Raw genomic sequence first — 27,682 nt, 5'->3', positions numbered from 1 at the left:
TATGACCAATTTCTTTTTATTATTATTATTATTAATGTAATCAGTGGCGCAAATAGCGGGTGGGCCCTACTCTACTTTTATATATTATTTTTTTAAAATAATTCTCTCTCCGTTTTAGATACCATGTCCACGTTGTCGTTTTTGTCCGTTACACATAGCATGTTATTTTCTTTCTTTGGAAAATGATTACACACTTTAATCTCATTTTAAATTTTTTAATTTTAATTAAACTAATTAGTTATCTTAATCTTAATTTATAATTATTTTTGCTAATACATTCTTAATTATATACTAATTACACATCTTCTAAAATACCTGGGAGGGTGGGATTAATATTTAATTAATTTTATTGCCAACATTTATCGTCAAATTTCACACATGAAAAGTCAAGTCAGTGTGTGTTGACACCAACCTTCCAGTGGGCATTTCTTCTGTTTCTTTTGTTTGGATGTTTATATTTAGCTTCATTATCTAAATTTTAAAATGAAACAATATTAAATACTATAATATAAGAAATTGGATCTAGTATTCAATTGTTGTTATTATTATTATTATTATTATTATTATTATTATTATTATTATTATTATTATTTAATACTACTACGGAAACAATTGTTGGAGAGTTAATAAATTTTCAATGCTAAATAAATTCAATACACAATTAAAGTATCTAAGCCATCTTTATATATTTAATGCGCTTTTAGTACCAATATTCAATATCCAATTAACTTTCTAATATATCCCTCTATTTCTGAAATATTCGATTTCATAATATATTATCTAACCGGTTATTTAAGACAAAACACATTACATTGTTTTTTAGTAAAAAGTTATAGGAGTATTATTATTTTATTTTTTTTTGTATATTTTTTTTTAAATTATGAAAAAAAAAAAAACACACACACACACACAATCTTAAATAAAACGTTGTGCTAAAAAAATTGAGTATATAGTTAGATGATAGAGACTAAACTGAATAAACTATTTTTTCTTTTTTTTTTATAAAAAAAAAAAAAATAAAGTTTACATTTTCTAAATTAGCAACCCAAATATTGGCCCAATAGAATTCTGGGGCAACCAAAACCCAATACTATAGAAGGCCATTCAGGAGCTTCTATTGTAGTTACAGGCCAATAGCCCACAATCTAAAATTGGGCTACAATAAAATATAATTTATCATCTAAAAGAAATAAATTTATTATCCACAATTTTATTTCATTTCATTATATATAATACATGCACAAAGTGATGACTACTAACTTAAGCAACATATATATATATATGTATAACAAGAAGGATATTATACATCATATTTGGTGCAAACCGAGAAGCGCGAGGTACAAACAAAGCTATGGCAAATTTATATAGCAAACAAACAAAGCATGCACATTTTTTTAGTATTATATTATTATTTAAAGTCAAGTAAGTAAAAGTATTGGTTAATGATGTCAGAAGTTCTGATCCAGACAGAGAATTGTGAATTCCCAATTCTACCCCTCAGTCATCCCCTCCGCAGCTTCTTCTTCCATGGAACCACTGCTCTTTTCAGGCTCGAACATATGCCCTGCCTGCAAATGAAAATCAATTTTAATTCCATTAATTGGAAAATCAGGAATTTAATTAATTATAATAATTAATTAATTGATTGATTAATGGATGATCGATCATTGACTCACTCACAGGTTCGGATTCATGGAAGGCAAACTGAAGAAGCTCTTTCTTCTCCCAATTCTAGTGATCTTCACCTTCTCATCGTTATACGAAAAGTCGAAACTAGCCCTGCCGGGCTCCTCGTCGGCGCCGTCGGCCGGAGGACCTTTACGGAAGGAGAGAGTGCAGGCGAGGGACAAGCTCCGGCCGACGTACGGCCCGTCGAGGACAGCTGTCGGGGAGGGTATAGTGGTAATTTTGGCTTCGTCGTGGAGCATCAGCCGTGGAGGGAGGTCCAGACACCTAGCCGCCTTGTCCGGCGGCGCGGCGGCTCTCGGCTTCCCCGGCGCCTCCTCCCACTGGAATGGGATCGAAGCCGATGGATGGAGCGGCGGCGTCAGCATATGGAGCGGCTCCCTCGGCTTCCACGGCGGCGGCTTAGATAGCGTAAGCTTAGGCGGCGTAGCGCAGGTAGTTGAATCTCCCATCATCAGAAAATAAAATTCTTACATTACAGAAACCAAATAGAAATTATACATATAAATACATAATATATATATATATATGTATGAATATAATTTAATTATGGGGATATTGAAGATAGGGGAGTGGAGGGGCAGAATGGTAATTACAGAGGGGAGGGGAAGGCTCCTCAGTGCTCGGATTTGAAATAATAATTAATATTGATTCATTCATTCACGAGCAGAGGGCAAACGGTTGGGTTGGTAAAGGTAACGGATACAAAAATAAAATTTTATATATTAATTAATTAATAATAATAATAATAAATCTCACGACTACTTGTGATGTGTTTAATGTCGAAATCAGACATGGGTTGGGTCAGTCAATTTGGTAATAAATGTTTCTCAACGCCAACGGTAATCCATTGCCAAGAGTTTTCTTTCAACACCTCAAACGTCTCTATTATTCATTTTATATTTTCATCTATTTTTATTTTTAGTCTTAGCAGCGTGACTCTGATGGTATGGACAAACAAACCCATGTAGCCTTCTTGTCTTTATTGCGGAAAAAAAAAAAATACTCACTTCGTCATTCAAATTTATATTTTTTTTTTTATTTTTTTTTATAATTTAAACATATGATCTCACGATTACAAATTTACTCTTACAAGAACATTCATAATGGAACTAGATAGCTCTTCCATTTGATCTTAATATTTTTGGTATAACTGAAAGTAGCAAAAGCAATCCATGCCGAATAAATAATTAAAGAAGCATGTGCCCAAAAGAAAGGAACATCTTCACTGTCATAAAAATGAGGCAACAAAAGACAAGGGTGTATGTTTTCATTTCCAATTTTGTGCTATAAAAAGTACTACTATTATTTTCTACTCTTATAAAATATCAAACATTATTATCTTTTTTTTTTTCTTCTTATTACTCTCGTAACAATCCAAACCACAAAGGAACACACCTTAAAAAGTTAAAAAAAAAATAAAATAAAATAAAAAATAAAAATTGAATGATGATAGTAATCAAATGTGTGTGTATATATATTTACAAGGGATCGGCTACCCTATATTGATTTGCTTCAATCACTACATGAAAAATTGATAGTCAATACTGAGATAAATAGTAATATATGTTGTGTAGACTCAGTTCATAAGATGCATTTATATTACATTAACATAAATTATGTATTGTCTGTAATTATATTATACTGTGTTAAATTATACTCCCTCCGTCCCACATAATTTGTCCATATTTTCTATTTTCGTCCGTCCCACATAACTTGTCCTTTCTATTTTTGGAAATATAATTATGCACTTTAATCGCATTTTAAATTTTAAATTTTAAATTTTAAATTTTATAATTTTCTTAATTTTAATTAAACTATTTATTTATCTTAATCTTAATCTATAATTATTTTTACTAAATAATAATTATTTTTACTAATACACTTCTTAATTACTTACTAATTATACTTTACCTAAATTTCCGTATCTACAGTAATACACCCATATTACGTGGGAGGGAGTAAAATTCAATACAAGCAATCATATATGCAAGGCAACCGTATTGTATTGTATTGTATGTGCGGTCATAGTCTTTGAATTGCATTTGCATATGCAGACATTAATGAGAGGAAACAATGGTGGTGCTGTGGGTGTGTCTTGTCTCTCTTTAACTATAATGTGTGTATATATATATATATATATATGCATATATTTTATGTATATTCACAAGGACTGCAATGCAAATCCAACATTACATGTGGGAGCTACACAAAACCTCTGCTCAATTTCAATCCATAATTAATTACACAACACAACCATTTCAGAATCATGTTTGTTCATCCCACCATTTTATTTTATTTTTATCTCACTTTTGCACCATAAAAATATATAACCTGCTGTAATAAGATCAACTATAGCCATAATGGCCCCACCTTGATCCCCCAAGTCAGCATTGTACTAATTTGATCGGGTGAGCATATGTCATATAAGTGATCAACATATATCATATGCTAAGTTATAATATACTTCTTCCTTCATGTAAATTTATATTTATTTGATTGGGCACGAGTTTTACAAAAAATGGGTATGGAAACTATTATAATAATGAAAAAGTAGAAAAAGTGGTAATTTTTTACTAAAAAAGAAAGCGAAAATAAGTTTGAATCACAACTAAAAAAGAAAAATGAAAATAAATTTGAATGACATAGGGAGTGTTGTATTATAAATATGCTGAAATATGTATAATTATACGATGATCATCCCTGTAACATATGTTAATCCAGTCAAATCAGCACCACCACCATACTGACTTAATCAGATCAACATCTGATCCATACCCGGCCATAATTGAAGTGAAAATGTTGGATCTTGACATATCGTGGCAAGAAGATTATTCTACATCTTACAATACCGGTCCATGTATTTAAGTCATGTATAAATAATTTTAACCGTCAGCCACTCGATCATCCCTGCCAGACCTTCTTACAGGCTACCCCTCCCCTTTAAAGATACATTTGAACCAAATTGCCCTCATATCCAAGTTGCTAGGCTTTTTGATCTTTCTCCAAATCATGAATGAATCCAGATGGGATCTTAATTAGCCCGCAGTTAAAATGTTTCTTCGAGAAACTGCTCCAGACTTTTAGTCTCTTGCAATAGGCGAAATTATCAATCAAATTAAGGTTGCCATAGTTCTGCAACAACAAAACGAGAATTAAAGTGCAAGAACAGAGGAATTCATCTTAATCCTTTTCAAGAAATGGCAGATGATAGATAGATAGATAGATAGATACTATTTACAAGTCTGTATCCTCCAAAATTAGTTGAAAAGAATTTTGTGTATCGTTTAACTGAGTTTAGAATGTAAAATAACCCCCAAAAGCTACATTTTGTCAACAGATTCCCTAATCCCTCGTTTTCGGAGGTGTTCCAAAACACTATTTGGCCAAGGCTGTCTTCCCCTGCTCTTTTTTGTTTTTTGTTTTTATTTAAATAAATAAATATTGCATGAGGGTCTAATATTTTCAGTACATCACAACTGTGTTTCAGTTTTTCGTTTGTGTATGGTTCTTTGTAATTGGTTTATACTCAAATTACAATGGATATGGAAGAATCTCTCTTTTTGGTCATTCAAATACAAAATATTTACTCTAGATTTATCTTTAATATAGAGTATGGGATCATCATATGCTATAGGAGGGTGACTAAGATAGTATAAACATATGCTGTTCCCATAAAGCATATACTGACATTAATACGGTCAAATCAGCACCATACTAACTTTAAAAGTATATACAACCTTTAATATACCTTAAATACAATGCTCATTAAATTCTGAAGATATATATATATATATATTGCATTGGTTTGTGCATCTCACCCAAACTTGGTTCAATAAAAGCAACTCCAAGAGAAGCCCATTATATTATTATTGAAATCAAATCTAATTGGGGAAAAATGGTCATACAAATCATTATTTCTTACTATTGGCCAGTTGATGGTTGGAAGTGACACCAGTAAAACACCAACAAATACCTCAAAAAATACTACTACAGATTAAAGAACCTGACTTAATCAACACTGCTTTGATTATTGATAAAACCACATCATCAACATTACAAGAATTATCTCATAGCTTCCATCTAATCGTGTGATTATGTTCAAGAGCTAAAACCCCACTAAAATCAAGAACATCAAAACTGCACAAGAAGAAAAGCTAGAACGCACATAAAGCCAGCCAACACCAAATCTCTAATGGGTATATAATAAATTCATATATAATAAAACCAGAGACACATATGTAGCCATTAAATATGTCCATCTGACACCAAATCTCAAACCATATTGCACATACTGAATTCAAACCACTTACAGTAAGAAACTCGAGCCAATTTTCATCGATCGGATGCAAATATTCAGTTCCGAATGCACTCGAGTCCCCTGCAAAGCCACAGCCAAACACCAAACAGCATCACACAAATCATCAAGTCAAGTGACAGCACAACCCAAACTTGCTTCTTCCAAACTTTCTTAGCTCTCTGATGCCCTGCCATGTCAGGAGAGTATAATCCACCATTCCTATGGAGCATCACTGGAAACTTATGGCTCAATTCAATTCCATTCCCCTCGTTTTCTCCGTTTCCCCTACCAATACTGAGCTCTCCAGGCAATCTGCTGCTTATCTTGTTTATCCCTCCCTCCCCATTAGACGACCTCGGTCTCTCCCTAAAGTGCCCCGATCCACATGGCAGTACATCGGTTTGATCCATTCTCGGTTGCTCCGACGCCGGTCCGATTAACCGGCGGAAGACCGGGGAAAGGTCCTTCTGAAAACAGAGAGGATTAAAATTGTCCATATTCCTATCCGCATCAAAAACCTCCGCGAACGCATCCTTCACGGACTTCAGAAACCCTAACCCCTCGGATTTCCCCAGCCTCTCATCGAAAATTGCGAAATAGACAAAGGAATTGTCGATCAGGAAGGTGTAGCTCCTCGATCGAACGGTGTGGACAAACGTCGCGTGATGCGGCGGCGTATTCTCCAGGCACTTCGCGGCGGTTGCGCCGAACGTGGGATCTTTGGAGTTCTTCAGTTCAGCCAAGACGACGGTGCCCTTTGCAATGCAGACGTAATGGACGAAATCCGGAATCGAAATCATATCTCCAAACCAGGGACGACGACTCCAATCTGAAAATTCACAAAATCAAATTTAGAGGAAAAGCTGCTAATTTAGGGTTTGGAAGGAAGTCAAACGCAGAACCCAAATCTACGCAACAGCTAAAGCCTTTCAAAGATACCAAACCCTGCGCATACATAATAATCTATAGAAGATAAAGTAATAAATTGAGATTAAAGATTTGTAGGGCTTTCCCCTTTTCAGGGAGCCCTTCCAGAAATTCTCGACGGCCCGAGTCAAGCCCGGGCCGAAGAGGGGGTTTGGAAATAGTTTTCAACCAGCAATAGACGCGCCTCGGTTAGAACCTCACTAGCTGCGTCATTGCCCCAAGCGCAAAGATAATTTTTACAATATCCCTCCTCCTCCTTTAATAGTAGTCAGCTCGGCCAACTCTCTTTACCACAACCGATGTGGGATGCTTCTAAGGCAATATCTATGTCAAGGGAAATAAAACAAAGATGGACAATTAATTAAAAAACAAGAACAGCGGCAGCCTATTCATAATTCATTTACTGAAACATCTGTTCATTGTTTCATTCACATAACCATATATATAATATATACATGGCTCGTGTTCGTGCTCGATGACTAAGTCACCGCAACAGGCGCGGTGAGGACAGGCCGACGTAGGCTGCGAATAGGCTCAAGAAGGCTGCTGCTACATATGAAGCAGCAACAATTACTGGTTCTTTAATGCCATGTAAACGGAGATGGCCCTGCAATGGCGCCATGAACACAAATTAAACTAAAATCCAAACATGTACGAAACTAAATCGATACATTGCATTATTTAGTAATGTAATGTACCTGAAAGACAGCTGAGAATGACGCCAAGACGAACACTCCTGAAGCAATCAGCAGCGGGAGGAACATTCCCGTGCACGATGCCATTGCAGCAAGAGCTCCGCCTAAAGCCAAAGCCCCTGTCGCCCCCATAGATATAGGCGCACTATATCGGTGTTGGAAAAGAAAACCGATGCACGCCCCAGCCATTGATGCTCCAAATACAGAAAGCTCTGTTGTTGGCAAACACACAATTCCGGTTAGGGAAATTATTGCCAAGGTGGGAAATTGAGACCGCGCAAAAGCAAGGATTGATTACTGCAGCATATTGGAAGAACCACGATCGACATTGCAACAAAGGCTAAAGCAGCAGTTCCCACAGCTAATCCATCAAGCCCATCAGTTAATTTGATTCCATTTGGCATGGAAATGAAAAAGAATGTTGTCAAAAGTGGGTAGGATATAGATTTGCCCATTTTCCTGGGAAGAAAATGTTACATATAAATGAAAACCAAACCGGCACATAAGTTTCTATCTAGCCAAGTATTCAAATGCAAAACACATGAAAAACTTCGATGTTCTAGCTATGCATATTCAATCCTATTCGAATGCAAAACTCCGAAAGCATGTCAACAATTAAATATGCACAGCAAAACCTCCGATATTCTAGCTATATATGGCAAATTATGACGTTTAGAGTCACAAATAGCAAATAAGGTATAAAAAATCATACATGTTGTAGGGTGTTACTATGATTTTGGTGCAAAACCAATGCGAGAACCATAATCCAAAGGAAACCTGCAAAAACATCAAACTAATAATTAGATAACAAATTCGATGACAAGTCCACAAAAATACATTCAAAAAAAGCAGCACGAGATTCACCTCCAGGAAAACTTTAATCCAACCAGGTGGATTGTAACCATTGATCTTGATTCTCAAGAAATCATCCAATAGCCCAATTACAGCAAAGCAAATAGTTGCCATGGCTGCTGCAGAAACTTCAACAGATGAAAAACTCAGTACTGATTCTGCTACAAGTATGCCGATTGGTACAAGATACAATCCACCCATTGTTGAGGTTGCTTTCTTAGATGAGTGATGAGGAGGTACCTCGTTCTTGACTGGGGATTGAAGCTCAAAAGCGCATAGTAAAGGTGCACAAATGTATCCGGCACAACACACTGAAACTATAGATATCAAAAAGGGCTGCATCAAGTAAAATGACGGGAGAGGTAGCCGTGCAATTCTCCATGTGTAGTGATCCACGAATAAGAGGAGGAATGTCGAGAATGATGTAAGACCAACATTGTTGAGAACTCCATAGGTAGTCCTGGAAATAGAATAATTAGCTTATAACAATGGAAACTCCCAATTTAAAGTAACTTCTACTGAATGAGTATACGGCATGCAGTCACCGTGTGAAGTTGTTCGACTGTAGCAATTTCTCTTTCGATGGGGAATCATCATCGGTGAGCTGGGAAACTGCTTCGCCGTCACTTGCTTCACCATCTGTTGAAGCAAAAATTGCTTGTCTGTTACTATCAGCCATGTCACTGAATGATGAAACATCCCCTGAATCCTGGAGATTAAAAACATTGAATTGATTTCGACAAACAAGGCTAGTTTGTAACAGCATTAACATGCTTAAATCTGATAAACAATAAAGAATAACGATTAATCAGTACCGACTACTTGCAGGTAGGAAACTTTGAAATTCTTGCAAGATTCAACACACAATTCACATTAGACCACTCCAAGAAGATGATCCAGTATTCACCATTCTATTCTAGTAATTAAGAAATGCAATGAACAAGGTGCAAATATTGCAATAATCATGTTTTACAATCAATACAAAATTATGTATATGTTTGCTGCAATGAATGATGTGTAACAATTTTCAATCAACACATAAGAACGATATGGAAAACAAAGCAAAACCTTCATTAGCTGCACGAAGAACAGCAAGTGCAAATTCAAACTTAATTCTTATCCCCATCTTAATAATTCAAATCCATGAATTAGTTAAAAAGTAGATCAACTCATCAAAGAATCCATTACAAGAACGCAAAAGAAGCAATTAGACAGAATTAATCAATACATCATCCGTCGCAGAAACGCGAAGAACCCTACGCCGCACGCGGAAACCATTTCTTCGAACACGTGAATCAAATAACTGCAAACGAGGATAAAAAGCATCACTCGATTCTGTACCAAAAACATAAACAAAAAATCAGACACACAATTAAAGTGTGCATTCCTTCTTAGAAGCGGCTTATTACCCTGCGATCGAAATACGAACGGCGTGTAAAGTTCCGGCAACTGAAAGAACGGAGTGACGCCATAAGTCCTAAACCAGAAAAATAGCATAAAGCTTGAGATTGCATGACTGTGTTCATAAAATGCAGCCAATTGTCAACGAAAGCTCCAACTGTACGAGCAATGGAAGCAACCACTCCCCCCGCTGGGCAACTAACTTGCAGCAGCAGCAGCTACTCTCTTCTCGATAGAATGGTTTACCTTAATCTACACAACTTTAATTCCACGCGCCTCCAGGGCGCGTTCAGAATAGGGTACGGTTAATTGATTGTCGATTTCTTAACCACAAAAAACCATTTTACTTGGCGTCTACAGCAGGCATTCCCTATAATGATATGCTAAATCAAAAAGTAAGATATGAAATTATAATATAAATTTATCAAAATTTAAAATTTAATTATAAGGCTTTCCCCTTTTCAGGGAGCCCTTCCAGAAATTCTCGACGGCCAGAGTCAGGCCCGGGCCGAGGAGGGGGTTTGGAAATAGTTTTCAACCAGCAATAGACGCGCCTCGGTTAGAACCTCACTAGCTGCGTCATTGCCCCAAGCGCAAAGATGCTTTTACAGTACCCCTCTGCCTTCATTTTATAATCCTCCTGCCCGCCAGCTTTCTTCAAGCCGATGTGGGACTAATCCACTTCTCAGTTTCTGTTTTACCTGGCCCATTTGTGTTGTCGGGCTATCCATGTTGTAAATAAACTTTGTACTTTAAAATTTAACAGTTTTCTTTAAGAAAATAAATTGTAAAAATTAAGATATAAAAAAAAGATAAAAATGAATAAATATAAACTAACCATTCAAATTGGAAAGGTTCAATTTCAATTTCAATTCAAGAAACAAAACCAACAATTTCCAGAGGTAATTTTTCATTAACATATTTTCATTAAAAAAAATAAAAGAAAGCATGTTTATTATACAGGCGTTCTTGAAATTGAAGGTTATTAAAAAGTTCTTAATTTATTAAATCCAGGAACACAATTAAGCCACCGTGCCTCCTATCCTCAGTCCTGATCATGGGCTACACATCCACTTATTGGGCCCACGATTATTTTCTTTCGAATTTGGGCTTACTTGGGCCGGAAGAGTCGCGGTTCCGCTGCTCGAGCTCGACGACTCATGTCCCAGCCCACTCTTCGTAGAAGAATTCCATTGGGCCTGTGTTGGGCTTCGTTGCTTAACTGGGTCTTGAGTTCGAACTTTCGCTTTCGCCGATTGGGTCGGAGCCATGTAGCTCGGGATATAGTCCAAATCCAATCGTCTCCGCATATATTGGGTTGGTTCGCCCAGTCGGCCCATTTTGACATTCTCCGAGCCCAATGGCATAACCAAGCTCACATCCACAGGTTTCTCATGGGCTAAGGTGTGTCGCCGGGGAGGGTGGTAGGTTTGGGACTCCATCCATCTCTCGAGCCAGTTCCATCCCCACTGCGGCTTGTCGACATCGTCGCCACCGTATAGTCCAAAACTATTTACGTCGCCGACGCCGTCTAAACGGGAATGCAACACTTGTTGCATCCGTTGCTGCATCGATCATGTCATGTACAACATTGTAACGAATTTTATAACGTAAGGAAGTATGGTAGAGTTTAAGTTTGGAAACCTGATGAGGTAAAGGATTGTAGGCCAGAAGAGCTTTATCCCTTGTGATCATTTTTCTTTCCTCATGCTCGTCGACGTCGTCGGGCTTGCCCCGGAGCTTCTCCCGTGCGATTTGGAGCCTCCGAGCGCGCACACGGCCCTGCACGCGCACCAGCGCTTGCATGCACCGCATCGTCATCTGGGCTTGCTTTCGGACATTGTGACCTCTTACTAGAGCCTGAAGCCTGACCAAGCCCTTCAGCGCGCGCAATGCTCTCCGAGCCTATGTAAAGACACAACGAGCAGAGAAAGTTTTTCCGATCAACGTATAAAAGTGTCGTAGCTGCGAAGAGAGTGTGATGTGTAGCTTTGCTTACCAGATATCCTCTGTAATATGACTGTATGATAGTGGCAGCCTTTTCTTCCTTGCTGTGGCGACTGTAACCGGCCAGTCGAACCACTCTTGCAGCAGCCTGAGCTGCTGCAACGGCTGCCTCGGCAGCTGCAGCAGTGGCCATGGCCACTGCTATAGCATGATTAGGATCCTCTGATGAATCCGGGGACGACTGAATGCTCTCCCTGTTGGTTACATCCGGGGAGCTTTCTGCTGGGAAATGCTCGAGTGAAACCACTTCGGGTGCTTCGTACTGCCATTTTTCGACGCTTTCCTTCTGAAGAGGATCGGATAAATATATCTCTGTTAGTTATTATGTCTAATAAAACCTTAACATTGGAGACAATTTTGTATGTAGTTAGCATATTTCAGTGGTTCCATCTTCTATCTTCAAAGATAATAGAAATTAAAGGGTTATTCTAAGAACAGATTTGTATTAAGCAACTAAATGAAACCGTAGCTACATGCCATAAAGGAGGATTGGGATCGAACGTGAGGGATCACATGACAATTAATGTTAAATGATGTGGAAAGAAAGGTATATGTCATGAGGACTCTGCTGTTTGTCTTGGAGCATTGATAGGGGACCACGTCAAGGATTTAATGAGATTCGTCAATGGAAGAGAAAATTGGAGTTCCGTAGATCTTCCCTTCACACAATGAGGATTGCTACTAACAGATTGCTTTGATAAAAAACAATGTACGAAACAGAGATGATTTCCAGAAAATGTAATTAAGAATTTGTTAGCCTGGCAATGAGGATTAATGCCATGAAGAATCATTCCTCTTTGCACAGTTCACCATTCCAGGAAAATGATTGGTTTATATGCTTGATCAAGGAAGAATTCAAGAATTGGACAACAATAGAAGATTTCTACAAACTGCTCAGATTGATCAATAATAGGCATGCATTCAGCTTTTGCAGCTATGGATTCAAACACACAGAACTTAAGAGATGATCAATGTTACCACCAGCAACAGCTGAAGAATATTTAGCACTGAATTAACCGACCTTTTTTTCAGGCTGCACGTCCTTGTTTGGAGATTGCTTGAAGACCTTCTTTACGGAGGAAAACCAACCGCTACCGCCTTTCTTCCCCATCTCAGGTAACAAAAGCCTTTCATGCCAAAAAAAATAAAAAATAAAAAGAAGAAGAAGAAGAAATGACCACAATTCGTTCAACAAAATTCCTCACTGAGCTAACAATTGATTATTCCATTCACAATTCACCGATAAACGCGAATCTTTCAGGTAGCAATCAATACAACATATAACATTATACTTATCCACACTAGATCAATCAAACAGCTACGAAAAGCGATGATCGATTCACAAACCTGGAGCTAACTAATTAACTGCGCCGATCAAAGTTGCAAGTGGATGAAATCGCACATTACAAGCGAACAGCTAGCAAGCTAGCATGCGACCGATCAGCTTAACGACAATGGAATTGAGAAAAAATTGAGTAATGGAGGAGAGAGTGAGTGCAGGAGTGGGCGGCGAAGTTGCCGTTGGTATTTAATGAGACTCACAATTCACGAGAGAGAAGCTTTTGCCGCAGCTGTGAGCTGATTGTTCCTCCTCCTTCTTCTGCCTTCTTGTACAGTTGGAATCCGCCAATTGAGTGCGGCCACGTCTCAGGTGCCCTCTTCACCAGGGCTTCCTTCTACGCTGTCGATGGAGACGACTATTATCCGTATGATTAATTGATTGCCCACTCATAACTTTCAGTTAAAATGTGCAATTTTTGGTGAATTATGGTTCCTATATCACATCATATATTATAACTAGCCTGTTTTTTTTTTTTTTTTTTTTATCTTTATATTATTTTTTTACTATTTGGATTACATATTTTTATATATCTTTTAGATAAAATATTATTTTGAATATTTTAAGTAAAAATTATCTATTTTAAGAAATTATATAATTTAATTTCTCATAATTAGAATTGTAATTATTACGGAAGGGTAAATATAAAAAATTGTGTAGATAATATAAAAATAGTAAAAATAATTTATTTAGATATAATGTTAAAAATATTTAAACTCCGTATTCTAAATTTCTTTTAATTAGGTATATTACTTCGTATTTTAAAAATACCAAACATATTATTCATATAAAAATAATAATATCATAATTTAATATTAATAACTTATTAAGCTATGTTACTTAAATAATTATGATTAAAAAAATTATATTGTAAAGTAATTTTTAAGTAGACACATACAAATAATATAACATGTGTTTACTTGTAAGATTTTGATTTTAAATTTTAGTTTTAAATAATAAAAATTTGAATTAAAATAGTTATTTGATGTGATATAAATATGTATTAATGCGATGTTTTGTATTTAAAATAAATTTTTTATATAATATAAAAAATAAATAATAAGTGTCTGGTTTGATGTTTGTGTTAGAAAAAAATTTGGAATAGTAAAATTTGGGTAAACATTTTCTTTTGCTTTCTAGTCAACATATGTATTAGGATTTTCTATTTGTATTTTATCTTCTTTTTTTTATTATTATTATTATTTATATAAAAAATATAAAAATAATTATTTAAAAAATATATATTAAAATGTTTGTTTGATTGTAGATTTGAGATAGAAATAAGTTTCAAAATAGCCAAACTTTGAGTTAAAATAATGATTGGATGTGATACAAATATGTGTCATATGATGTCTGATTTAATCTTCTTAAAAATATTATGAGTAATAAAAGTGGAATTTTATTATTACAAATTTCATTATCATTATTTCTATAAATACCCGTCTTTTTATTTTTTAATAATATACTCCGTCTCTTAACAATCTATCCATTTTTCTATTTTGGTCCGTTCCATAACAAAGTATCCGTTCCTTTTGTAGTAATTGTACTATCTACCTAACGTTACAAATACCCTTATAATTTACAATATATTACACAAATGTCATTACCTTTATATCATACAATACTGATAGGGTTAATTTAGTTTTTTTACCTTTACTTCTACTTTATCCTAATATTTCTAAAACTCCGTGCAAAAAGTAAATTGATAGATAGATTGGGGACGGAGGGAGTATTTATTTATTTAGGGTGTGTTTGTTTGGGGGTTTGGATTTTGAATTGTGATTTGAATAGTAAAAATTTTGAATATGATGTGATTATAAATAGGTGTTGATTTGATGTTTTGAATGTAAAATTGATTTTTAGTATAATATAAAAAATGAAAAATAGGTGTTTGATTTGAAGTTTGGGGGATGGGGGAATTGGATGAATAGTGTAAATCCAATCCAATCCCCCAAACAAACACACTCTAGTAGTAAAAATTTTGAATTTGAATAGTTGTATGATGTTATATAAATAGGTTTTGATGTGATGTTTTGAATGTAAAATTAATTTTTAGTATAATATAAAAAATGAAAAATAGGTGTTTGATTTGATTTTTTTGGAGAAAAAAATTGGATGAATAGTAAAATTCTACAAACGAACACATCCTTAGTAGATGTAAATTTTCTGCAGTGTGAATTTGGGCCGGGCTCTTAAAAAATGAAGGTCAAAACATAATAAAGGTTCCACCGAGATTTGAACTCGGGTTACTGGATTCAGAGTCCAATGTCCTAACCACTAGACCATGGAACCAATCGAATTTTATGAGGTATTATTACTAATAAAATACTTTATTAAAATATAAAAACTTTATAATTCAGAATATTATATATATATATATATATTGATGATAAGAGGAGCTAGAATGTAGATTGTTATCTTACCAATATCACTTATATTTCATAATAACAATATAGTATTAATTTTTTCGTAAAAATGTTTAAGAAATAATAAAATTAAATATTTTTTTATATTTCACAATATCTAACAATAAAATTTTAAATAAAGTATAAATATTAAAAGAATATAACCATAAATTTTCATCATAGAAGAATAATTGAATCTTTTTCTTTATTTTTTTAATTTTACAATCGTTTTTTTTTTAAATATATATATATATCAATTTTAAATAGTTCATCTAAAATAAAATTATTAAAATTTGAAAGTCAAACTAATAAAAAAAAACTATCGAAAATACTATATTTATTAAATTTGAAAATTTTATATAAAATTCAAATGTTTTAATATATATTATTTATTTAGCAGATCTATAAACGTATCCAACACTTATGTAACAATATCAATACTCTATTCAATCCCTAATTTTATAATTCATATTATTGTCACTTTCAAATTTCAATAAAAATTGAATGCCATTTATTTATTTTTACCTATCAATTTCTAGTGTGTGCAAATATTATATATATATATATAATATATATTAATTGAGTGATTCCCATCCACCACGGTGTCTTTCTTTTTGGATGAGTTTGGAAAAAAATTGATTTGAATTTGATATGAAAATAATATTTGATGAGATATTTTATGTAAAAAATATATATATTTTCTTTTCAAAAAATTGCAGAATCCAAATAGTAAAATTTTCGAAAACTCGGCTAAAGAAACATACCTTAAACAAATTCTACTCACAGCTATTTTGACGTTGTGAATATAAAACTAACTTGCGTAGGTGTAGGGTATTGTCAACTCGCTACAACCAATAGCATTTGGACGCGTGGCAGCATTTTGGAAATGTAGGGGGCGGTCGAACTTTAAAAATTTTATATGCACTACTACTCTTTGTTAATAATCTCTTAAAAAGTCAGGACATAATCTTCACCCTAATATATATTTATTTATTTATTTTTTAAAAAAACTAATTAATAGAAGTATATATATATTATGTTTTATTTTGAAAATAATTCTGAAATTCTTTATTAAGGAAATTGAAAAAATTCAGAACACAATACATATTGCTATTGATTTTATCACACATCATATGTTGACACAATAATGTATATATAACTAATAATACATATTGGTTACGACAAAAAATAATAATAAATATTGGTTAATCTCAATATCGCCATAAAATTCCAGTTTGCAATAAATAGAAAAAATAAAATATTTATTTGATTGAGATTCAAAATTAAATATTAATTTAAATGTTTATTTAATAATATTTATACAAAATGAATAATATTTAGAAAGGATAAAAGAACAAAACAAAAAACGTATGCATGTACTACTATTTATTAATGAAAATACATGGAAGTAAAATTCAATTAATTTCAGAAAAATGTCACACATTTATTTTAAATTAAAATTTTTAATGCATTATTGACGTTTGATTTTGACTTTATTCCCCATGGAATAATTTTCAATTATTAGTTTACCCGTAAGTTTCATTAATTTTACGTTGACTCCAGATGACACGTTTCCAAATCAAACAAAAGATACTAAATTCGATGTACTTTGTAGTAATGATCTCACATTATTTATTTTTGAAAGTTATGGTTAAAATTCTTATGCCTTTACTTCTTTGATGATCGTATGGTTCGCATAATGCAATTTGAAAAATAGTGGCAACGAGTTCTTACATTATAAAAAAGATTATAATTTAAAATTAATTTTTAAAGTCAAGTATAAAAAAAAAAAAAAAACACATACTTTTTCACCATAAAAATTTTATGTTTATTTATCCGGATATTAATTTTTTATTTTTTATTTTTAAAGTAACAATAGGTAATGAAAAGGATTTTTTTTAATAAAAAATAAAATAAAAATATGAAACAAAAATATACATAAATTTAAATGACAAAGTTAATTGTTTGGTCAGAGGACACTAATTTATATGTATTTTATACTACTCTTTCCCTTTAGATAAAGTTGAAGCCTTTTGCATGAGAATTTAGGCAGTACTCCCTCCGTCTAAGCAAGAAGTATACATTTATTTTTGTTGTAGAGTTTAAGAAATAATAGTATTTTAACTATAGTGGGCAGGTAAAAGTAGTATAATGATATTTTTGCTCTTATTTTTTTGTATAAAATTATTGATGTGATGTAAAGTAAGGGTATTTGTGGAAAAAAGTTGGGTATTTAATAAAATAGTTACTTTGTAATTGGACGTCCCAAAATAGAAATATGTATACTTTGTAGCTGAACGGATGGAGTATTAGTTTAGTTATGTAGATAGCAATAATTAGTTATTTAATTATTAAAAAATTTTAAAATATGTGTTTAAATATTTTTTAACATTATATTTCAATAAAATATATATAATATGAATATAATTTTTAAAGAATAAAATTTTATATAATACAAATAAATATTATTATAAATTAATTTTATTGAAAAATAAAAAAATTAAAGATAAATAAAAATATTTATTAATGAATAAAAGAAGTTTTAAGTAAATCTACATATAAAATATTAGAAATTAATGTGTTTAAAATTGATAAATTTATTGAAAATATAAAAAAATCATCATTTATACTTAAAAAAAGAATAGCATGGGAAAAGAAAGTATATTTTAGTACTCCCTTCGTCCAAAACTAACGTCCTACTTTCCTATTTGAAATGTCCAACAATTATTGTCATCTTTCTATTTTTATACACAAAATTTACTCTTTTACCTTTACTTTATTTACTCTTTTATTTTATATACACAAGATTAATGACAAATTTGTCATTTTATAATAAAATTCTAATTACCTAAAAATAATTGTAAATATGAAATAGGACATTAGAAAATGTACAGAGGAGCATTATATTATAATTATTATTAAAAGACAAAAGATAGAAGAAACTGTAAAACACACACAATTAAACGCGCTCAAATTGATTGTATTTGAGTTTAAGGCTGTGGGTGGTGTGTGTGCCCGTAAAGTTTTATTTTAAGTTTTGATTTTGAATAATAAAAATTTAAATTAAAATAGTTATTTGATATAATATAAATATGTATTGTCATAATATTTCGAATGTAAAATTAATTTTTAGTATAATATAATAAATAAAAAATAATTATTTAATTTGATATTTTTTATTTTTTTAATAGTAAAATCAAAATCAAAATTCTACGCGTTAACACACTAAATATTTTTTTACCATCAAAATTCCAATTTCTATTTTTAAATTATGCTTTTCACAAAACAATACTTCATCCATCTTAAAAATGTTGTCCATTTTACTTTACAACAAAATTAATTTTATATTTTATTACTCTAATTTATTTTTTAAAATCTTTAAAAAAAGTAAAAATAATTTTGTCATTTATATTATACTTTATTCCAATTTTCAATTTAATATAGGAGTATTTCTTATTTTTCATGCCCACTTTCACTATGACACATGTTGGGACAAATATAGTATTTTATATTTTTTTTATAAATATTTTTATTCTATATTATTTGTATTTCTTTATACATTTAAACTCCGATTTTTACTATTTGAACTTTAATATTTTTTTAAAAAAAATTATATATATTTTTTTCTAAAAAAAATATTTTATTATATATTATTTTAATATAAAATTCAAACCCCCTTTTTTTTTTTTTTTTTCAAAATTATCAGAAAAAAAAACACCAAAATTTTCCAAATCTCATAAGAAACACACCCAATTAAGGAAAATATATCTATATATGGAAATAATTAATCTGCTCCCGGGTGCATAACAAATTACAAAAACACCAGCAGCAGCAGAAGAAGACTTTTCCAGGTACGGACGGATTCATTCACCTCTCCTCATCGACTCACTTCTTCCCCAATCCTCTTCTCAAATCTCTACCGCTGTTTATGTGCTGCAATGGATTACGAGTATGCTTGATTTCGCTTGTCTGTTAGTCAATTACTTTTTTCTTTTTCGCAGCTTGACTTTGGTTTCTTCGGCGATGGAAATGGGGAAGAAAAAGAAATAATATTGAATTCCGTAAGGAAGGGTTTGCCTCTTTGGTCCATTTCCTTTTTACTTCCTTTTTCCAATTTTGTTTTGTTTCTAAATGGGCCCAGAATCGAGATCGACTCTTTTCGATTCCTGTGTTTTAAGTGGCTGCATGATTTGATGGAAATGGATTTTGAATTTGAGTGTGACTGGCACCAGATAGCATTATCTCGATTCTGCTTTTTCGGAAAAAAAAAAAAAGAAAGAGTTCACGAATATTTTGGGGCTTTTCTTTAATCTTCTTCAATAATGGTGTTTTTCGACGCACTCCATTTGTAACTTTTTTGTGTGATCTTGTGTTGATTGAGATGAGAGATTTGTCCTGCCTTTTGTTGATGGTGAAAGAAAGCCATGGATGTGAAATGCGTAGTGCTGCTTGTTTGATAAAATCCAAAATTAGGTTTTTTTTGTACTGGATACTAGAAACAAGTCTTTCAATAAATATGGTCGGACACATCTTTGTACGGTGTAAAGTTTATTTTTTGAATACAATATTTCGATTCTACTTGCCTCAGTTACATGAAATTTGTATTGTGTATTGTGATAATACAAATATTTGATTCTTGATTTAAGATAATAATATAAAAATAGATGAACAAAAGAAATAAAGTGAAAGACAGGAAAATCTGCGGGGATGTGTTGTGCAATAGAATTGTCTTGTCTTATCTTTGTTTTTCCAATCCAGATTAATCTTTGTATTTATAGAAATAAAGACATCTTTTCGAACACTTAAGTATTTCCTCATATGCATTCTATCTCATTGCTATTTGACATTAGACCCACATAATAAATTATATTTAAACACACAAAACACATAATAAATTATATTTAGTGATGCATCTCTTGTCTTGTGTGTTACTTACTTAACATTGTGAATTCAGACACAAATCGATCTGCCATTGGTTGCTCATTCTTGTTTGTGCCCTAATTTGTAAGAACTGATAATGATCATAGCTGTTTTTGCAATGGATCCAATTTAGGTGGTGTGTGATCACAACAAGTACAACAACTAGCATGAATTTCTTCTGATGGGTTGTCTCAACACTAAACCTGCTAGGCATACCCCCGGCTACGAGGAGCCCTCTGTTCTTGCTGCCGAGACACCCTGTAAGCGAACATTCCGTAGTTAATTTGATATTCATTGCTTATGAAATTAAGGTTATGTATGTTTAGTTTCATGGATTTTATATTATGTTTATGTAGTCATTGGTGTCGTGCTTTGAAATTTAGAGGCGAATTTAAATTTACGGCATTGTTGTGGTGTTGCAGTCACAGTGAGTGAAGTCGAGGCTTTGTATGAACTGTATAAGAAAATAAGCAGCTCCATAATCGATGATGGCCTCATTCACAAGGTTGTAGTGTGTTCTTGTTAAGTACTCCCATGTTAGATTATGCTGATTAATGATGTTGGAATGCTTGGATTTTATCGATGCTGAATGGTAGTGTTTTTGCAAACTCGACAGGAAGAATTTCAGTTTGCGCTCTTCCGGAACCAAAACTGTAGAAATCTGTTTGCAGACAGGGTATATATATATATATACATACACTCATACATATAGTGGCAAGATTTTGCATTCTTCGAAGGTTGTTCTTGACAGAATCTGTATTTGAATTTGTCTCTAGGTATTCGACGTGTTTGACTACAAGCGCAACGGAGTGATTGAGTTTGGAGAATTCGTTCGATCATTGGGCGTGTTTCACCCCAATGCACCTTCGGCAGACAAAGTCGCTTGTAAGAACACCGGTGCAATGAACCAGCTTTTGCTTCTTTCTCGATTATTAACTGAACTTTGCTCTCGACAGTTGCGTTCAGATTGTACGATCTGAGGGGCACCGGCTACATCGAGTGGGAAGAGGCAAGATCCTCATTTCAGCCTAATCCCTCCTTAAAAAATCTTCAACTTCTTTTTATCATTTATCCGTCTGATCTTTTCCAATCCAATCAATCGCAGTTGAAAGAAATGGTGTTGGCGCTATTACACGAATCTGAGCTGGAACTCTCCGAGGATGTTGTCGAAATGATTGTGGACAAGGTAAGGAACCTCTTATAGAACTTCTTAACGAGATACGCACCATTTACTTACGATATCATGTTAAATAATCATCTTATATATAAACTTAAACTTTAAGGATGCGCATCATTAGTTATTATATTTATATAGTTAACCAACAATTATCTTCTTGTTGAATTTGCAGACATTTTCGGAAGCGGACAGCAAAAAAGACGGAAAGATCGACATGGAAGAGTGGAAAGAATTCGTGTCGAAAAATCCTTCTCTGATGAAGAACATGACTCTTCCATATCTCAAGTCTGTTAGTCAATTCTGCAATTCTTCTTCTTCTTCATTGTTATTGAGTTAATTGTTCTTACATACATGGTTTGATGCAGGGAGATGACCGTAGCATTTCCTAGCTTTGTGGTGCACACACAAGTCGAAGACCTCCAAATATAACACACAGTAATTTTATTTTTGTCCAAATATATGTACATACTTTACTTACACACTATTACAGTTATTATTATGAGGTTAGTTTGTTTGTAATTTGTTAAATGTTAAGAGAGAATTGATGTAAATTAGCTATTATTATTATTATTATTATTATTATGTTTAAATTTGAAAAGTCGAATTTAAATTCGCCTCATACAATTAATCATTATTAATATTATGCAATATATTGGTTTATGGGCGAATTTACATGTAATGTTATAAATTGCATTGAAGTTCTATTTAGAATTTAGATTAGCTTTTGTCAGACTTTTGATTCCTGATTCTAAAAAAGTAAAAATATTTTATATAGTTTTTTTATTTTTTACTTTTAAAGCTAATCCCGAAATCATAAACATAAGTTTATCTATAGCTTGCAAATCAGAACACTCGAACTAGATCAAGAAGTCTTCGATAAGATTGTTTGATGGATAATCTTGATCATTCTTACCGACTATAGAAGCAGTATCTTGATGTGCTTCTTTTTTTTATTGAGTTTGAAAAAAAATAATTTGAATATTATTTAAATATTAATATAACAAATTTAAATAAAAAAAATTATTTTAATATAATATAATATTTTTAATAAAAAATAATATCTTTAGAATTGTAAAAACACACTTTTTAATATATACTCTCTTCTTTAGAAGTATGTATTATTATTATTATTTCTACTTTTTAGTAAACGTTTTTCTGTTATTAGAGATTATTATCATCCTAAATTAGGGGACTTAAATAATGAATAATTACAGAAATTATATAAAACGGAAAACCTGAACCTGATGCCTAATTAATCATCCACGCCAGATTAAGAGATCCGACCGCACGCGCACTTCAAGACGTTGTTTCCACGCGCCTCGGCATCCAAAAACACCTCGTTGTTTCTTCCACAGAAGACGAGGAGACAAAAGGAGGGCGGAGCTACCCACTATCGTCTTCAGCGCATTCTCCGAGTGAGTTGGCTGCGTCAAATATTTCTGCAGTTTCTCGTAAAGCTACAGCAGCGCCGTGCTTTTACTTCTTCTTTTGTTCTCTTTCCGAAATTTTAGTTCAAGGGAAGGAATCGAATCCGAATTTAGAATCGGAATTCAATTATCTTCGTGCCCTATCAGGGCTACACGACAGGTCAGATTGCAAACTCTCGTTTTCAATGTTTTTACTAAGTAATTTAATTTGTTTAACGTGTCGCTGGATCGCAGAATTTTGTGATTGTTTGTGCTGCTTTTTGTTAGCTTTTTAAATTTGATTTTATTCGTGTTACTTTTCCTGAAGAATTCTGCATTTGTTGTGATTGGATGAGTGAAAAGTTCTACTTTTATTTTTCCTCTTTCTGTAAAAGTGGGGAAGAGGGTCGCGGAAAAAAAAGAAGAGGTTTGGAAGAAGCTGTAAATTTATCTAATTCTTTGATTAGGGCTTTTTTAGTTTGAAAACTCCTGCAACTGTTATGTGTTTTCATAGTTCTACCCTTCTAGGTATACGGAAATTTTCACAGCAATGTTTTTCTTAAATGTGAGAAATGTTCTTCATTCAAATGTGGCAAAACATTTATTGTTAGTTATAAATGCCAGCTTTGATTAACATACAGCTTGTTCTTTTCATATTGTTTCTTTTTCAGATTATTGAGCATGTATCTCTTGATTTAAATACTCCTGAATCTTGGATTGCTGATATTGTGATGCAAACGCGGAATAAGAGTAGGAAGAGGAAGAGTTTGGAGTGCGGAATGCCTGTAACTGAGTCAGCTAATGCAAATGCTCTGGGTGATGCATTTTCTGTGGAAGAGATAGTGCAGTACCCATTGCCTGGTTATGGAGCTCCGACTGCGATTAGTTTTAGCCTTGATGATAGTTTGATAGCATATTTATTTAGTCCTGATCAAACTTTGAATAGAAAGTTGTTTGTGTTTAATCCCAAGAGTGGTAAGCATGAGCTGTTCTTTAGCCCTCCTGATGGTGGTCTTGACGAGAATAATTTATCGGCTGAAGAGAAGTTGAGAAGGGAGAGGTTACGGGAGCGTGGCTTAGGCGTGACACGCTATGAATGGTTGAGAAAAGGTCTAAAGAAAAAAAAAATGATGATACCTCTACCAGTTGGGGTATGCTCTTAACGCCTTATATTGTTTATATTTAGGTGTTTTTGGGTAATGAATTCTTGGCATTCTAATTTATCTCTTTATAACCTTTTAATGCCCACTGTATAGGATTTACTTAATGTATATTGGGTGGGATCGTGATTAGTTTTTTGATGATTTGTGGATATGAATTAATATTCATAGAGATGATTCAAAATACTTCTTGAATGATGAGAAAGAAAATTATGGAACACTCTCTGGCATCCACTCTGTTGAATTAAACTTGTTTTTTCGTCTTTGATATTCTGAGAGTTACATTTCTTTTTATTAAGGTTCGCAATTACTTTTATCTGCCTCATGGACTCACCTGGTCTTGCTAAACATGGGCAGATCTATATTCAGGACAGCGCAGGTAAACCGGAACTTAAGCTCCCAAGCGTGGCTGGTTCTCCTATCTTAGATCCACATGTCTCTCCTGATGGCACTTTGCTAGCTTATGTGAAGGATAACGAGCTTCACGTGTTAAACCTTGTAACTAATGTGTCAAAGCAGTTAACTGATGGTGCCAAGGAGAATGCCATAGTAAGATTGTTTTTCTTTTGCCCTGCAGCTATACACTGCATGTTGCCAACTACCTTCATATTGAATCGACCTTAAAGTAGCTCTAGTGTTTTGACTTTAATTTTGTTTGGTGATTTGATAATATGAACGACTGCAAAGTATGTTAAGTGAAGGAAGCAAATAAATGAAGTGACCGAGCATGATGAGGAGGTCTTGGGCGTGAATTCATTTATTGTTTTAATGATTTCCCAGAAAATGTATATACACAGGATTGTTTGTTTTCAATGATTTTTCACTACCCACAAGAAGCAAAATGACTTATTTTTCGAGATTGTTTATAATTGACTTACTAGAAGGCAATCATAGAATGTCTATTTCATGTCGTTCTTCATTTATATCTAATGCAGTTAGTATCATCGAGTTCTGTGGTGCATAATGTGATCATTTCTTTTGCTGTTGTTTCAGACACATGGACTTGCAGAGTTCATAGCACAGGTTAGTTATTGTTCAAGCTTGCTTCTTTTTTGCGACTCAAACTGCAATAAGATTGAAATGATCCCAGTGTTTGCTGTAAGAATGTTCATGTGTTCTTTTCTGGCTGGTTGTAGGAGGAAATGGATCGAAAACATGGATACTGGTGGTCCTTAGACGGCAGATACATTGCCTTTACTGAGGTCGATTCATCTGAGATACCTCTCTTCCGGATCATGCACCAAGGAAAAGATTCTGTGGGTTCAGATGCTCAAGAAGATCATCATCCTTATCCTTTTGCAGGTGGTTCAAATGTAAAAGTCCGCTTGGGAGTTGTATCTGCCACTAACGGACGAATTACTTGGATGGATCTACACTGTGGAGGAGAAGAATCAAACGATGAGGAATATTTGGCGAGAGTTAATTGGATGCACGGGAACATTCTTACAGCTCAGGTTCTGAATCGAAAGCATACTAAACTGAAGATCCTCAAATTCGATATTAAAACAGGGGAGATGGAAGTCGTATTGGAAGAAGAAAATGAAACATGGATTAACTTGCATGATTGCTTCACCCCTTTAGATCGATTACCCAAGAAATCGACCGGAGGATTTATTTGGGCTAGTGAAAAAACAGGATTCAGGCATTTATATTTGCACGATCTAGATGGCACGTGTGTGGCAACACTTACGCAAGGCGATTGGATGGTCGAGCAAGTTGCTGGGGTGAACGAGGCTACTGGGACCGTGTATTTTACCGGAACTTTAGATAGTCCTTTGGAATCTCATCTTTATATGGTCGATTTATATCCGAAGACGAATACAGGCCAATATCCCGTAAAGTTAACCACCGGAAAAGGCAAGCATTTGGTCGCGCTTGATCACCAGTTGCAGAGGTTTGTCGACATCCATGATAGCTTGAGTTCTCCCCCGAAAGTTACACTTCATTCTTTGGTCGATGGAAGCTTGATCACAACGCTTTTTGAGCAAAAGCTCGATCACTTTCCTAGATTTAAGAAACTCTTGTTCGAGCCACCGGAGGTTGTTCAGTTGGAAGCGAAGGATGGAACAACGTTGCACGGCACACTGTATAAACCCGATGCAGAAAAGTTCGGACCGCCGCCATACAAAACGATGATTCATGTGTACGGCGGACCCGGTATTCAAATAGTCAGCGATTCTTGGATGAACTCTGTTGACATGAGAGCACTATATCTGAGAAGTAAAGGCGTATTAATTTGGAAGGTTTGCTTGTTTAATACCCTGCTTGAACATCTTCGTTTCCAACAATTTCACGTTTACGATGGCTGATTTGAACGATTTCTTTTGTAGATGGATAACCGAGGAACTGCGAGACGCGGACTCAAGTTCGCCGGCGCGATCAAGCACCGATGCGGGGAGGTAGACGCCGACGATCAGCGGACCGGAGCGGAATGGCTGATCAAGCAGGGGTTAGCGAAACCCGGTTACGTAGGAGTTTACGGATGGAGCTACGGCGGATACCTATCGGCGATGTTACTAGCAAAGTTTCCCGACTTGTTCAAATGCGCGGTGTCGGGCGCGCCCGTCACGTCGTGGGATGGGTACGATACTTTTTACACTGAAAAATACATGGGGTTGCCTTCGGAGAATCAGTCGGGATATCTGCAGAGCTCGGTGATGCACCACGTACACAAAATGACGGGGAAGCTCATGCTTGTGCACGGCATGATAGACGAGAATGTGCATTTCAGACATACGGCGAGGCTCATCAACACGCTGATCGCCACTTGTAGGCCATATGAGCTTTTGGTATTCCCTGACGAGCGGCACATGCCCCGGAAGCTTTGGGATCGAATGTACATGGAACGCCGGATCACGGATTTCATCGACCGGAGTTTGTAGTCGGAAAAAGGCTGCTGCAGCTGCTGCTTGTTCTTGTTGAAGTAAGTTAGAACAAATTTTGTCTTTCAATTTGGAAGAAAGATGAATAATTCTGTGCCTACTTTGAACTCAACTGTTTAATTTCTCTTCAAATTACTCTGCTCTGCTCTTCCTTGTCTTTTTTTCTACTATATGAGTACATGAAAAATGCCCAATATATATATATTTTTTATATGTATAAATAAACTATTTTGTTTTAAAATTTTGAAAAATTAGTCATTTCCTATATGGGGTTCTGATTCCGACTATGTATATATTTATATATGAATGAATGAATTAAGGTGTTAATAATTTGTGAACAAGGTCTCTTCCCTATTCCCTAGTTCATTGGATTTTATATGACACTTTAATTATGACGTTGACACTAATTGACTAATGTTCTATTTATTAATATTAATTTCTCCAGCTCTTCTAGTGAACATGATGATAGTTTAATTATATATATATATTGTCAAAATTGCTAGCCTATTATTAGTATTATCATGT

At 33.9% G+C, this 27,682-nt stretch overlaps 6 protein-coding genes and 3 non-coding genes across 21 annotated transcripts; 2 read left to right on the top strand and 7 right to left on the bottom strand.

Annotated features, from left to right (window-relative positions):
- Window positions 1-1,162: 1,162 nt before the first annotated feature.
- On the bottom strand, window positions 1,163-2,315 carry LOC127259781 (uncharacterized protein At4g00950-like). Of its 2 annotated transcripts, none has more exons than XM_051287369.1 (2): window positions 1,677-2,315; window positions 1,163-1,568 (listed from the first exon to the last, which is right to left on the bottom strand). In XM_051287369.1, the coding sequence occupies exon 1, from the start codon at window positions 2,139-2,141 to the stop codon at window positions 1,677-1,679; it is 465 nt and encodes a 154-aa protein (XP_051143326.1). In that variant the 5' UTR covers window positions 2,142-2,315; the 3' UTR covers window positions 1,163-1,568. The 2 variants fall into 2 exon arrangements, with proteins under 2 accessions (XP_051143326.1, XP_051143325.1); XM_051287368.1 differs by having other exon boundaries at window positions 1,171-1,568; window positions 1,681-2,310.
- A 2,159-nt stretch (window positions 2,316-4,474) lies between these two features.
- LOC127259621 (phytolongin Phyl2.2-like) lies at window positions 4,475-10,462 on the bottom strand. 7 transcript variants are annotated; one of them, XM_051287057.1, is made up of 3 exons: window positions 10,416-10,462; window positions 6,000-6,815; window positions 4,475-4,821 (listed from the first exon to the last, which is right to left on the bottom strand). In XM_051287057.1, exon 2 carries the CDS (start codon window positions 6,784-6,786, stop codon window positions 6,043-6,045), a length of 744 nt encoding a protein of 247 aa, XP_051143014.1. In that variant the 5' UTR covers window positions 6,787-6,815; window positions 10,416-10,462; the 3' UTR covers window positions 4,475-4,821; window positions 6,000-6,042. The 7 variants fall into 7 exon arrangements, with proteins under 7 accessions (XP_051143014.1, XP_051143015.1, XP_051143017.1 ...); XM_051287058.1 differs by having other exon boundaries at window positions 10,401-10,452; XM_051287060.1 differs by having other exon boundaries at window positions 10,433-10,448.
- On the bottom strand, window positions 6,984-10,389 carry LOC127259620 (phospho-N-acetylmuramoyl-pentapeptide-transferase homolog). Of its 2 annotated transcripts, XM_051287052.1 has the most exons (9): window positions 9,870-10,389; window positions 9,689-9,763; window positions 9,006-9,169; window positions 8,473-8,920; window positions 8,321-8,385; window positions 7,907-8,067; window positions 7,612-7,820; window positions 7,369-7,520; window positions 6,984-7,237 (listed from the first exon to the last, which is right to left on the bottom strand). In XM_051287052.1, exons 1-8 carry the CDS (start codon window positions 9,984-9,986, stop codon window positions 7,398-7,400), a joined length of 1,362 nt encoding a protein of 453 aa, XP_051143009.1. In that variant the 5' UTR covers window positions 9,987-10,389; the 3' UTR covers window positions 6,984-7,237; window positions 7,369-7,397. The 2 variants fall into 2 exon arrangements, with proteins under 2 accessions (XP_051143009.1, XP_051143008.1); XM_051287051.1 differs by having other exon boundaries at window positions 6,984-7,520.
- On the bottom strand, window positions 6,992-7,144 carry LOC127260203 (U4 spliceosomal RNA). The gene has a single exon (XR_007840644.1). It is a non-coding gene; the product is annotated as a U4 spliceosomal RNA (small nuclear RNA).
- LOC127260210 (U4 spliceosomal RNA) lies at window positions 10,310-10,462 on the bottom strand. The gene has a single exon (XR_007840651.1). It is a non-coding gene; the product is annotated as a U4 spliceosomal RNA (small nuclear RNA).
- Window positions 10,463-10,725: 263 nt separating this feature from the next.
- On the bottom strand, window positions 10,726-13,459 carry LOC127259286 (protein IQ-DOMAIN 21-like). Its single transcript, XM_051286505.1, has 5 exons — window positions 13,216-13,459; window positions 12,890-12,995; window positions 11,861-12,154; window positions 11,506-11,766; window positions 10,726-11,426 (listed from the first exon to the last, which is right to left on the bottom strand). The coding sequence occupies exons 2-5, from the start codon at window positions 12,977-12,979 to the stop codon at window positions 10,917-10,919; spliced, it is 1,155 nt and encodes a 384-aa protein (XP_051142462.1). The 5' UTR covers window positions 12,980-12,995; window positions 13,216-13,459; the 3' UTR covers window positions 10,726-10,916.
- Window positions 13,460-15,427: 1,968 nt separating this feature from the next.
- On the bottom strand, window positions 15,428-15,499 carry TRNAQ-CUG (transfer RNA glutamine (anticodon CUG)). Its single transcript has one exon. It is a non-coding gene; the product is annotated as a tRNA-Gln (tRNA).
- A 3,877-nt stretch (window positions 15,500-19,376) lies between these two features.
- On the top strand, window positions 19,377-22,337 carry LOC127260191 (calcineurin B-like protein 4). 5 transcript variants are annotated; one of them, XM_051287895.1, is made up of 10 exons: window positions 19,377-19,463; window positions 19,614-19,673; window positions 20,666-20,792; window positions 20,955-21,037; window positions 21,149-21,208; window positions 21,309-21,417; window positions 21,489-21,541; window positions 21,638-21,718; window positions 21,882-21,994; window positions 22,075-22,336. In XM_051287895.1, exons 3-10 carry the CDS (start codon window positions 20,714-20,716, stop codon window positions 22,136-22,138), a joined length of 642 nt encoding a protein of 213 aa, XP_051143852.1. In that variant the 5' UTR covers window positions 19,377-19,463; window positions 19,614-19,673; window positions 20,666-20,713; the 3' UTR covers window positions 22,139-22,336. The 5 variants fall into 5 exon arrangements, with proteins under 5 accessions (XP_051143852.1, XP_051143855.1, XP_051143854.1 ...); XM_051287898.1 differs by having other exon boundaries at window positions 19,422-19,463; window positions 19,614-19,683; window positions 22,075-22,337; XM_051287897.1 differs by lacking the exon at window positions 19,614-19,673 and having other exon boundaries at window positions 19,450-19,561; window positions 22,075-22,337.
- Window positions 22,338-23,015: 678 nt separating this feature from the next.
- Window positions 23,016-27,353, top strand: LOC127259728 (uncharacterized). Its single transcript, XM_051287281.1, has 6 exons — window positions 23,016-23,296; window positions 23,787-24,266; window positions 24,633-24,824; window positions 25,269-25,298; window positions 25,412-26,518; window positions 26,606-27,353. The coding sequence occupies exons 2-6, from the start codon at window positions 23,847-23,849 to the stop codon at window positions 27,155-27,157; spliced, it is 2,301 nt and encodes a 766-aa protein (XP_051143238.1). The 5' UTR covers window positions 23,016-23,296; window positions 23,787-23,846; the 3' UTR covers window positions 27,158-27,353.
- Window positions 27,354-27,682: the final 329 nt, after the last annotated feature.

This window comes from Andrographis paniculata, unplaced genomic scaffold (genome assembly GCF_009805555.1).
Source record: "Andrographis paniculata isolate CXL003 unplaced genomic scaffold, ASM980555v1 Contig60END, whole genome shotgun sequence".
Classification (NCBI taxonomy): Eukaryota; Viridiplantae; Streptophyta; class Magnoliopsida; order Lamiales; family Acanthaceae; genus Andrographis; species Andrographis paniculata.
Note: the sequence above shows the minus strand (reverse complement) of the source record. Positions and strands in the feature narration are given on the sequence as shown.